At 42.9% G+C, this 12983-nt stretch overlaps 1 protein-coding gene across 2 annotated transcripts in view; it reads right to left on the bottom strand.

Annotated features, from left to right (window-relative positions):
* The window catches only part of SYT9 (synaptotagmin 9), a 183630-nt gene that overhangs the window by 120387 nt on the left and 50260 nt on the right, over positions 1-12983 (bottom strand). For both annotated transcript variants that reach the window (XM_058545878.1, XM_058545877.1), the window contains exons 2-3: positions 11984-12335; positions 2631-3177 (exon numbers count right to left, since the gene is read on the bottom strand). In XM_058545878.1, coding sequence (XP_058401861.1) covers positions 2631-3177; positions 11984-12335 — 899 coding nt within the window. The remainder of the gene's footprint in view (positions 1-2630; positions 3178-11983; positions 12336-12983) is intronic.

The raw sequence follows: 12983 nt of genomic DNA, 5'->3' as shown, positions 1-12983 counted from the left end.
GAGGGCAGCTCAAGGGTCAGCAAAAGTACTGGTCATGTTCTGTTCTTCAGCTGAGGGGTGGGTTCATGCCCATTCATTTCATTATTCCCTCACTAACCTGTGCCTGAACCCTATATACACTGTGTTATATATACATGCTACATTATAAAAATGGAAACTTGGCAAATCTCAGACCTTCATGCTCAGTCTCTGTACAAAGTCACATTCAAAAAAGCACAGTCAAAGCAGCCTCAAATAATAATTTTTAAAATAGAATTTTAAAAAAGTATATGGCAGATTATGAAATAATTATGAACAATCCATTCTCATGACCTCCCCTCCCCTGCTGGCCATCCAAAGGCCTAGATCAATGTTCAGAATATTTATTGTTTGCCTGAGGAAACAACTGAGAATTTTGAGACCTTTAGCTTTAAAAGGTCTCCTCAGCTCTATGGAAATCCAGGATTCTCCAACAATGGACAGGAAACCCCTAGTCCTGGGACAGTGCTAAAATGGCAGTGATCTCAGGGCCAGAAGGTCTCTGCAGACTGACCTTCTATATTCTCATCCCACAAGAAACTGCTCTAGGGGAGGTTCCCACCAGAGATCAGCCTTATCCAGAATTTTATCAGCCACTGGGCACTCAGTGTTGCTCTCTCCATAAAGTCTCTAGAAGTCAACTCACAGCAGGATTCCTGTTGAGCTTTCTAACAACCACTCCAGCTATTTTATGGAATCCATTTGTCAAAAAAATATAAATTGAGAGCCAGCCCTGATGGCCTAGCAGTTAAAGTTTGGCACATTCTGCTTCGGAGACCTGGGTTCAGTTCCTGGGGGCAGAACCACACCACTTGTCTGTCAGTAGCCATGCTGTGGTGGTGGCTCATATAGAAGAACTAGAAGAATTCACAACTATGTACTGGGGCTTTGGGGAGGAAAAAAAAATAGCGGAAGATTGACAACAAATGTTAACTCAGAGCGAACTTTTCCCAGCAAAAAAAAAAAAAAAGTATATATAAATATATATATATATATATACACACACACACACACACACACAATATATATAAATTGATGTCACATTAGATGGAGTAACTAACCTCTTTCTACCAAGGCTCATCACTGTTGGCCAGCACTGTCTCAGCTTATACTCAAGAGGACTTGGTAAATACTCCATTGAGAAGATTCATTCTTGAGCCATTCATATCTTAGTATATGCAGCCTGCCCATTTTATTTCTTTAAAGTTTCTGATGCTGTCTCCTCATTTTGGCAATTGGTATGTGGAATACAATCCTTGTATCCCCCAGCATATATTTTTGGATTTATAGATATCACAACCTTTCAAGTTTGAAGATGTCTGTTCCTTCTCCAATCTTCCAAATCACCCTAGTTTCAGCACCTGATATTCTCTGCACCTTCTCCAGCTCCTTCTTTTCTTTTCTCATCATCATCTCATTATCATCATTATGATAAAGGCCAGCAAAACCCCATGCTACACTTCGCTCATCTGAGTAGCAGGACAAAGCTGGCCCTGGTATTTTGTGGCACGCAAAGAGAAGGTGTCCCTTGGAACAGCCAAAGTGTAAGTGAGTCCCCAGCTCTCAAAAGTGGCTGAGGATGAGAAAGTCCTAGTGTGGGTATTTGGTCACTGGGCAGAGATTTTGTGTGTTCTCTTCCTGAGCAGAGTGAGAGTCTTTCACTAAATGGGCTCCAAATTCAAGCTGGATCATCACCTGAGCTGAGGAAGTACTATGGGGCTTGGTGTCTTTGGATGAAAGAGAACTATGTTAACCTCAGAAGCACTCAAATTCCAGAAGACGAGCTAACAAAGTTATCTGAGAGAATTTGGACAGGTGAAAGAAACTAGGGGCTTTAAAATATTAGAGTTACCTAAGGAAGTCCAATTTCCCTTTCTAATTCAAGAGTGTCAATACCCCTCTGCAGGATAGTTGAAAGAATGTAAATGGAGTAAAAATATCACCACTGCAATCTTGTGTTTGAAATGTAAACATGGATATACAGTATCACTACATAGCACTTCTGCCCTCTCTCCTGAGCTCTAAATTGGATTTGACCTTCTATAGATTAATTTTGCCAATATCGTGGCATCTTTTCAGATTGGCCTCCTTGTAACTTTGATTCTATATTTAAAAATGTGGTGCCAACTCTTTTCAACTTCATTTCTGGGGTTAAAGTTGAAGATCTGATCTTGGGAAATGCTGCTGAGCTGACCTGAGAATGCGGGCAAGGACTGACCGCTCTCACAGAGTCAGGCAATGGTCTCTTAGCTGCAGATTACAGTTAATATGATGCCAGGAGCCATTTAGCACAAACAACCTAAGGAGGCTCTAAAGAAAATGTGGTAAGGAGGGCAGATAATATCTACTGTCTATTAGGGAATAGCTTAGAATTAGAAAATAGAAAAGAGAATGTTATTCTTTTATATCGTTTTCATAAATAATTCTTGGAAATTGCAAAATGAATATTGTTAAAGACCTGTTTCTGGAGAGGTATAAAGAGGTTCTGAAACAACAGCTATATGTATGCTGACATGAATTTTATACTTTGCCCCCAAAACAAAATAAAATGTAAGTATTCTGTGTGCATGCTGACCAAGAAGTCCCCCAAAATGAAGAAATGCTGGACTCACATTGGTGACATATTCGATATCCTTCCAAAGGATGCATTCTCTGGGGAAATCAGCCAAGTCTAAGAAGTGATCCACCACCACTTGGCCGATTAAGTCATGGCGAGAGAACCTGTCAAAGTCGTACACAGAGAAGTGAAGCTTCCGTGCAGCAAGGTCATGGTAGGGAACCGGAAACAAAAACACTTCATCAAACACAGGGTTCAGGGTCTTTCTGTGAACTTTAGTCTGGTGTTTTGTTTTCCGATCGGGAAGCAAATAGATCTTGACATAAGGATCTGAAGTTCCAGAAAAGTCCTTGGCGGGCAAATTGACAGCTTTGTGAATCTTCACTATGAGCTGCTCTAAGTCACAGTCATATTTTAAAATGAAGTTCAGCTTCCCACAGGCTTTGCTGTTACTCCTCCTCCCATCATCATTATCCAATGACCTCTGCTTATATAACTCCGGTTTAATTCGACCAATTCCAGTCAACTGTTCCTGTTTTTGAAGCTGTTGGATATTGAAGTCCGGGTTTGACAGATTGAGTTGTCTTCGGATTGAATTATGCCTTGAATGAAGAGCAAGAGAGAACAAAGTTATAACCTCATTAGCTACAGGTCTTTCAGAAACTTGTGCCTGGGATGTAGGTAGACTGTTACGCACCGTTAAAAGCTTAGATCTGTGGGCTCTTTTTTTTCCTATGGCCTAAATTCAAAATGCTCATCAGTGTGAGTAAGCTGCTCCCCAAGGCTTGAAGCTCAAAATTGAGGCCTGGTATCAGGAAATGAACTTACTAACACGTGACCTTGGAGCTTTAAAGGTTTAATGCACTTTCTAAACTAATATACCGTTAAAGAAGCTTCTTACGCTGGTGGAATGTAAAGATTTGTACAAACTGGTTTAAAAATAAAATTATTCACCTTCATATATAATATCATCCTGAACTTGAAATAGTTAGCCGTGTGTTGTCTTAAGAAGAATGAATCTTTTTCTAAATGATACAGAATTTCCTGTCACTAGCATATAGCTTTATAGGATGTACATTCTTACGGGTTCAAATTAAATCATTTCATTACAAGAACATAATCTTTGCTGCCATGAGAATGTATGTGACAGGACGTATCTGCTTGTAGTGGATTATGCTGGCTTGGAGAGGTGCAAGTGACAGCTCTGTGATTACACTTCTGTTACCATGTGGGTGATCAGTGATCAGGAAGAAGGGTTTTATTTCCATAATAAACACTAAGGGTATAAAAATTAAAGGTAGGCTCCTATAAATGTATATAAGGATTCAGTTAGAGAAGGCTGGAGACTGATATTTGCAAATTAAATATTTGCTAACAGAATCTACTCTTCACCCTATGAGCTTATTGGTTTGGTTTAGAAGTTTCCCTGAAATTCTATTTGAAACTTGTCTTATCTGTGTGGGTCCTCACAAATTGAGAGAAGTAGTCATTACATATGAGGTTATTTTTAAGGTTATTTTTTTTTGTTTTTAGCTGAAGAGTTCAGAGTCATTATATTATATTTTATGCAGTCTCTCCATAACCTTAATTACAATATCCTCTCTCCAGCAGAAGGAAAAGGGAATCTCTGAGGGATTGGTAAATAGTTAGAGAGGCAGAGTAAACATTTGTGTTTGTCTTCTTTTCCTGGCTTAAGTCTACTTTATGAAATAAAGATGCAAAAATGGGATTAATAGACCCCAAAACAAGTTTGAAATTATTCTCCCTTGTCATACAGATGTTGTTATGCTGAACATTCCTCTTTATCCTAAAATACCCTCCTGGTCACTAATCACCCACGTGGTACAACAAGAGCACAATCACAGAGCTGTCACTGCACCTGTCACAGCCAGCAGTCTACCGCAAGCAGACATACCCCAGGCACATACATTCGCAACATGCATGCGCAAACATTGTGTGGTCTGAAAGTATCTGTTGTGAGATTTTAATTTCTTACAGAGAAACCCACGATCTTAAGTTTTCTCTGGATCTTATGATTTGTCAGGAGATCAGGGAGGCAGGAGATGCTGTTAAGTGCCTATAACTGGCTCCCTGTGCTAGCACAGCCAGGTCATTCCCTTATCCAGATGTTGAACATTTGTAGTGCCAGAATGGAGCTTTAATCTTGCTCTAGTGGGATCTCTGGGCAGAAAGGACTGGCAGGGAACAGCAAGCATCCAGCCCTATGCAGAGGCCATAAGGAACAGCTCTGGTTCCTCTGCTATTGATTTTTCTCTCCAGGCTCATTCTAACAAGGGCCCTACTTGGGTCCAGAGTCAGTTCCCACCTACAATGGGCCATTCTGGGTGCTTTTCTAGTTAGTGGTTCTGTTTAAATACTGAAAGTGCTCCCTCAAGGCCCACTGGATGTGCCTCCTCTGGACCAACATCTCTGATGGCACACCAGACCTGTGTCTACGCCAGCCCCAATCCCCGACACTCTGCTGCTACTTTCTCCTAAGGTGGTTGCTGTGCAGATTCTCTGTGCTTAACAACTTACCTTCAAGTTTTTTGAGTACTGGCTTTAGATTCATCACAGCAACATTTTGCCTTAACCCTTATCTGTAGGACGAAGCCTGCCATGTAAATGTAAATTTTAATTTAAAATACATGAATTTGGCTACTTAGCAACGGAATATATTCTGTTTTACTTGTACATTTTCTTAGAAATGAACTCTGAAGAGAAATAAGTCCTACGTGCTCTGCTCTTCAACCACAGTGGATTGCCAGGGGGTAGAGGAGGTGGATTGGGGAGGGCATTATGGAGAGATTTGTACTTCAAAGACTGAAGCAAGATCCCATTCTCTCAGAACCCAATTGCACACGATGCCTCCATTCAAAATTACACACAGCTGAAGATTCTTTTTAAAAACCAAGCATAGATATGAATACTATCATCTACCCAAATGTTTTACATGACTAGTTTCATTCCCAACACTCTTCCCCCATTCAGAATCACACATACTATTGAGAAAACAGTTGAATCCAATTGTAAGGTAGTGGCTTAAAGCAGATAGCAAAGACTGTAACAGGCCGTGACAGTTCTCACTCCCTGGGGCTCTCTTTCAATCGCTTTCCATTTCCTTTCAGGAGATAGTTAGCCATTACTGGAGTAGGTGGGGGGCGGGGGTTAGAGCAGAGAAGCTCAGAGCAGCCAGAGAACCAGGGTAACTCGTACCGCCCCCTCCATAACCTCTGCAGCTCTCTGGGCTGAGAAATGAGAAAGTAGAGCAGAGAGGCTGCTCCAGGGACATGAAGAAGAAGACCAGGTAGAGGAAATGGAAAATCAACATTCCATAGCTCTCAAAGGCTACTCAGATAGAGGCGGGAAGAAAAAGCAAGTCAAAAGCAGGAGAGAGGAAAGATACAGAACAGAGTGTTGTGATCTGAGCTCCCCTCACTCCAGATGAGGGGTTCTAAAATGGTCAAGGGATGTGGTCCTTGAGTGCAGTGAACTAGAGGTCCCCCAGGGTAAGGGTCTAGAATTTCAATGCCACTGAGTGACACTGAGTGAGTGTGCAAGGAAGGATCTGTGTCTGAAGCAGACAGTCCTCTGAGTAGGTCTGGGGAGTCCTGTATTTTGGGTGTTCTCAGGAATTAAGTGCACAACGAATGGAAGGAGGGGGTGGGCCCCAAGGATGGGAGGCAATAACGAAAGCGGAGAGATGGTGTCCTCTGTCAATAAGTCATACCCTAAAGCTGTCTTAGGGAAGCTGGTCATGGGGGTTGGAACTCGCAGCTTCCTCCACCTCCTATTCTCCCTCAGTGCGGGCAGAGGCCATTTTCCTGTCATGGAAGAGACAAGGAAGAAAACGTAAAGATTGGACTTGGCTATCCCTGACCTGAGCTGGAAGATTGGTGGTTGAGCCTGGAGAAAGCCTAATTTCAAAAATGATTAAACAAAATCTGTGAAGCAGATTTCCCACAACAAAGTCAAAAACACACTTTCATGCCTGAAGGAAGCTGACCTGCTGCTGAGTTGCAGCCAAGGGTCAGGAGCAGCAAGCGCCCAGAGGCAAAAGGCTTTTCCTCCTCTCCTTTCCTCAAATTTGAATTAACCAGTTCCAGCATCCCACTTTGAGTCTCCAAAGTCTCAGTCCCTGAACCATCACCCAAAAAGCCTACTACCTTCATTGGATCTTAAGAAAGAGGACATAACTGTAATTGAACAAATTGGAATGTGCAGCGCAAGGGTCAGGTAGGGCAGAGGCACAGACGGGCAAAGCCTACTGACTGCCTTCAAGGAAAGACTGGCACCTGGCGTGGGCTGGGGGGGGTGATGTGATGAGACAGTCATGCACTAACTCTAAAGCAGGGCAGAGGAGGATAAGAACTGACCAGAGGTTGGAGAGCCACAGAAGCAGAGAGGTAGAAAGAAAGGCCTCTGGCTTGGGAAATTGTCCTGGAGGAGATGATACTTGAGCTGAGCCTGTTACTTATCTTGGCCTCATACTTATCAGCCTCCAAGCTGATGCTCTAGACCTCAATAGGGAAGTTAACTAAGTTTCCATCTTGGCTCCAAGCACTCCAGCGGGATGGAATCTTTAGCTCTTCTGTTCCAGCAGCTTTCTCCTCACATATGCCCACCACACCTTCTAACCAGGCTCTGCATAAGAGGCAGCACTCAGAATCCCCAGCATCCCTTCCATCTGGGTTTCCTGTGCAACTATGTACAAGTGTATGCTCTTTAACCTTTCCTCATCTCAGTGACCACATCTCAGAGGTGAAACTTGGTCTACCCTTTCCCTGGTTCTGGGGCATCAGTGTTGACAAGGCTTCAGGGTCCAAGGAGAGGAAAGAGAGAGGCAAATTGTGATTTCAGAACCATCATGGGTTTCTTTATTTGGTTCAAGTCAAGACAGGGAAGTTTGGAAACACAGGAGCCAGGACTCTTTCCCTTATGCAAACTTCCCTGTTGATGAAGAGAGTTGGGTTGTCCTGAAATGCAGGCAGACACAGAAGAAGGGGAAGTCCCAGACAGGGACAGATGCAGTTAACTGACTACAAGGCCAGGAGGAAATGGGAATCTGAGGTTCCCTTGTTCTGGGATTCAGAGGCTTCTAGAATGACTGAGATAATGAAGATGTGGGAATCAGTCCTCGGCCAGTGGAGGTGAGCAGTCAAGTGCAGTTGGATACACTGAAGCATGTTTAATCCTAGTGTACTACTTACTGGAGATGTGGCCAGTGATGGGATCCAAATTTAGTGTGCTTATTTTCTTCTTCCAATTCTGTCAGTGTATTTCTGTCTCTATGGATTGCTTAGCTTAGAGATGAGATCAAAAATCTAAATGTAAGGCTCTTAATGAATGTGAGACCTGGGACAGTGGCCTTCTGCCAGCCTCACACTATTAGAGGCTCTACTCAGTTTATACTTTTGGCCTTTTGCCATTCTTGCCAGTAGAACAGAGAAAAGTGGCCCCATACTGACGAATGTATTCTGTCAGTCATTCATGGAAAAAGTTTGCTATGCGGCAGGGGTTGCACCAAAGGTTAGCTATATAGGGCGAGACAAAACGGGATGTGGTCTTTGAGCTCACAGGACTCATAGTCTAGAGAAGGGTACAGCAATAAGCAGACAATCATTTAGTTAGAAATAGAGTTCAATCCCGTGAAGAAGTGAAAGCCAGGCAACATGTGAGAGAATTAAGAGTGGGAGGGAGTGGAAGAAAGAGCACATACTGCAGATACGGTGGTCAGGGAGGCCTTTCTGAGGAGGTGACATTTTAGCTGGGACATTAAGGTTGCAAAAGAGCTTGGCATGGCAAAGAAAAAGGAAAGCATTTCAGGCTGAGGGAATAGCATGTGTGAAGGCCTCAAGGCAGGAAAGGGCCTGGGATGCCAAAGAAACTAAGGAGAAGCTAGTGTACCTGGAGTGTGATGAGCTTTTTCAGGTAAAGCCTCCTACTAAGTCCATGTTAGCAGTGTCCTCTGGGGTCGTGCCACGTGGTGGACTTAGCCAGGAGGTGAGCCTGAGAGCTGACAGAAGCAGACTGTGGCAATATCATGCAGGGCCTTAACGGGCCTGATGAGGAGTTTGCTGTATGGTAATTGAAATTTTTATAAAACCAAAGTGTTACATAGGAAATTTGAGAAGGCTTCAAAAAACAGGTTGGACTTTCATCTTGGGATGTGAATCAGGAAATGGATTAGATAGCCTTTCACGGTTCCTTTTATTTTGGGGATCCAGGGATTTTCAAGTATTTGGAATAGAGACCTTTAAAATGTCCTGGTATTGAAAAATTCTGAAAAAAACAAAAACCACATTCCTAGGATATTAGGTCATTATACAAAAGGGGTTCCACCCAAACTGAAAAGAAGTAACAGGAATTTGGAGGATTCTAACAGTAACTGAGCTAACTAGAAACAGAATTCCAACGTGCTTGACCTTGGAAGAAAAACAGAAAATCATCCTGACCAGAAAGATTCTTAGAAGAAGAAACAAAGCTCATCTTCAGTACATTCCCAAAGGCATAGGTGGGAGCCACACACACCCAAGCCAAAGAGGCCAGGGGATGGTGCGATTCCACTGGAAATGCTGTGACAGAAGCTATGCCAATTGCAGCGACAGTGGGGATGGCCTTAAATGGGAGTCTAAGCCTTATGTGCTCCGGGCCAACGAGGTGTCCTGAGAACTTTGGGACAAGTGATAGGAGCTGCAGAAGGGAAGCAGTAGCAGAGAAAGCGACAGCAGTGAGAAAGCAGGGAGCATAATGAGCAAGAAGGGAGAAGAAATAAGCAGAAGAACAGATGGCTTAGAGCCATCTCAGCAAAGAGTACCTTCCCCCTCCCCAAATGTGGTATCAAAAATGTTACTTAGGGCCGGCCTGGTGGCATAGTGGTTAAGTTCACGCACTCCGCTGAGGTGGCCTGGGGTTTGCAGGTTCAGATCCTGGGCACAGACTGACACACCGCTTGTCAAGCCATGCCGTGGCGGCATCCCATATAAAGCAGAGGAAGATGGGCATGGATGTTAGCCCAGGGCCAGTCTTCCTCGGCTAAAGGAGGAGGATTGGCAACAGACAGATGTTAGCTCAGGGCTAATCTTCCTCACCAAAAAAAAAAAAAACAAAAAAACAAGAGTTAGTTAAAAAGAATGTTAAAAATGTTTTGGAGGCTCAAACTTGATTCATTTTTCCATTTTGCCAGTAAAAAGGTTTGTGTGTGTGTGTGTGTGCATGTGTGTATACATGTGTTTATAATATAAAACAATCCCTAAAGAATTAGAAGACCATACACCACTCTCATTATGGTAAAACCATGAGTCAAAAATATGTATTCCCAGATATAACCCATAAAACTAGGTCAGGAGTAATTTACATAAGGATGTTTTAAATGCATAATGATGCAAATTATCAGTATTAGGTCAAATGCAGATGGAAAGAGTTTAGTTTTCTTATAGTAATTCAGATATTACTAAACTTGATTTTGGACATCAGAAAAGATAATTTAATTGCATGACTCCAAAACTAAATCTAAGGTTAAAATTCACTTTTCAGGAATAATTCCTTCCCTCTCCTCTTTTTATTTTTTCTCCTTCTACCCAATTTCCACAAATCAGTGGTGAAGATATCTACCGTTTTTATTTTCAAATGAAGTATATTTCTTGATACTCAGAGTACTTATACAGTTTTCTAGAATAAATACTGTGATAATTACAGTGATATGATTGCTATCAATTCATGAGAATTATGGCAGAGTCCTCAGATCCATAATCTAAGAAAAACACAGTACTATCGCCCTATATTGATGGAACCCAGACCAGAAAAATTAACATGCAGAGTAAATCCGAAGAGCAGACAATTTCAATGGAGACTCTATCTGAAAGGCTCTGCTTACTGAAGTGCTGAAAGGATTTTATTATGAGTCTGCACCATCGCACGGGCTCCACAGCAGCATCACACAGAGTTCCAGTTATATTTAAGTCTTAAATCTGAAGACAAATGCTAGTGATAAAACCTGAGGATTTCTTCTAAATCAAATGGCAAACAATCATCCATTTCCTCAAAGAGGAATAGTTTAGGTTTAGCTCTTTGATTCAGAATTGGAAATGATGCTAAAATAGGTTTCTGAAGAAATTAAATTATAAACTGTCATATTCCATCCCACTTAAAGTGAATGAGCAGAGCCTCTAGGATAAACTTGATTAACATAAAAAAGGGTAAAATCTTATTTCTGTTTCCAGAGAACAAATAAAAAAGATTTTTTAAAAATACCCCCGAATTGTGCTCATACTTTCCAAATCACAGCACATGCTATTCCTCTGGCTATCGCTCAAGCGAATATTTTCATTTTAAAGAAAGCTGCTTTCTGAGTCTCTTTTCCTGAAGTCTCTTGTGGAGAGTGAATTTTCATATCCTGTGATTCAGAACCAGCTGTTTAACCTTAAAGCCACCTTTATGTAACACGTGGGTCTTGGGAGAGGCCAGTTTCAATGATAATGATGATGTTAACAGCAATACTGAAGCAATACTGAATTTTCAATACTGAAAATGGCAGCTCACGATCTGGAGTACTTATCAGGTGCAGGCCTGTGCAAAGCACGTGATGCACACATTATCATTTCATTCTTAAAACCACCCACACGTTGGTACTGTCACTACTCCTCTCTTACAGAGGAGGAAAGGGAAACACACAGAGGTAAAGTAATGTGTCCAATATCACACATGTAAGTAAAACCCAGTTCCTTGGCCCCAGAGCCCTTGCTTTTTCATAGCACTCTATTATTTCTCTACTTCTTAAGAGCACAAAGCATCCAGACCATGGAAAGAGAGTGACGCAGACCTGGGTACTCTGTAGGCTTTGCAAAGGCTAGAGATGGACAAAGACCTCCAGCCACTTTGTGGGGTCTAAGGAGAGCCTGTGTATGACAGCCAGGCTAGGTCAGAGGCACAGGGAATAAACTCTAGGACCAGGAGGGCAGCATGGAAGAGTGGTTAAAAACTCAGGCTCTGGTGTTGGTTGAACCAGGGTTCAAATCTTAACCTGGATGTTTACCAACAAAAGACTTTTTTACTTAATCTCCCTGACTTAAGTTTCTTCTTCTGTGAAAAGAAAATGATAATAGGATCCATCTCACACAAAGTTGTGAGCTATAATAAAATCACACATATAAAGTTCTTAGATAGTACTTGACATGATAAGTCTCAGCAATGTTAACTATTATTATTATGGACTAAGCAGAGACTAAGCAGAGCTCAGGAACCTCACTGCAGGATAGGAAGTATCGAGTCTTCTCATATTCATGTCTCTGATACCTAGTGGACATGTGGAAGGTTACAGGCCCCTTGGCTAATCAATGCCATCGCTACCAACAGAGGGAACAGGGCGGTCCTTGCCTTGCATTCAGAAAGGAAGGGGGTGTTACTGACCGAGCCGATGAGGTTGGCTCTGTGACTTGGCGCTGTACGCGGATGCCATGGGCACAGTTCTCCTGGCCCGCCACCTGGGTGGAGAGGGGAATGTCAGGGGAGGTGTGGCTGATCTTCATGGAGGAGTCGGGGCAGGGCGTGGGAGGGTCTAGGAAGCCCTCACTGTTCTCCTGCTCGTTGGTCTCTGTGTCCGTGTAGTTAAGAGGCTCCTGGTTGTTGTCTTTGCTACCAGAGAACAGGCCTCGTTCTCGCCATGGAACCCAGCAGAGTTTCCAAGACACGAAGAGAGACACACCAAAGAGGGCGAGGCCACAGGCAGTGACCACAAGGGTGAGCAGGCTCACCGAGATATCTGCAAAGAAGCAAAGACCAAAGGTCAGTGTGATTGCTCTTGCTGTGCCCACCCACTGCACAGTGCGGGCAGAATGACCCTCTCACCCGTTCATCTCTCAGGAGCCGGCTGCGGAAGGCCAGGCTGGCGCTGCTGGGTCACCTGATTCTGAGACAGGGACAATGAGAACTCAGACACAAGCACAGAGCAGGTAACAGGCAGGCCACGTTTAGAAACAATAAACACCCTGCTATAGCAAGAGGCAGTATATTCGGGGGACGAGGCACGTCCTGCAAGTCAACGGAGAACCTACCCCATGGCAATACAAGTCACTGATATTTTGTGAGCAGGGCGGTTTCAACTGTCCTTAAAAATTGCTCTGTCATCTCAGAGAGCTGTATAATATAATTTGGGAATAATTTAAGTAATAACTTTTTAAAACAAGAGAAATTGGAGTGTTTTTATTTCTATTTTTGATATTAGCTTTTAAGGGTCTAAGCAAAACGAAGCTCAAGTCCTCTGAAGCCTCAAGAATACCCACCACCCAGGGGTCAGGTGCCAGGACACAGGGCCGACTGCTACAGCTTGGGTTTCCCCAGTAGCAGACCTGAGACAAGTATTCAAGGGCAAGTGGATTATTGAGAAGGGGAAGAAAACACAGGTAGGGGA

This window comes from Diceros bicornis, chromosome 7 (assembly GCF_020826845.1).
Source record: "Diceros bicornis minor isolate mBicDic1 chromosome 7, mDicBic1.mat.cur, whole genome shotgun sequence".
Taxonomy (NCBI): Eukaryota; Metazoa; Chordata; class Mammalia; order Perissodactyla; family Rhinocerotidae; genus Diceros; species Diceros bicornis.
Note: the sequence above shows the minus strand (reverse complement) of the source record. Positions and strands in the feature narration are given on the sequence as shown.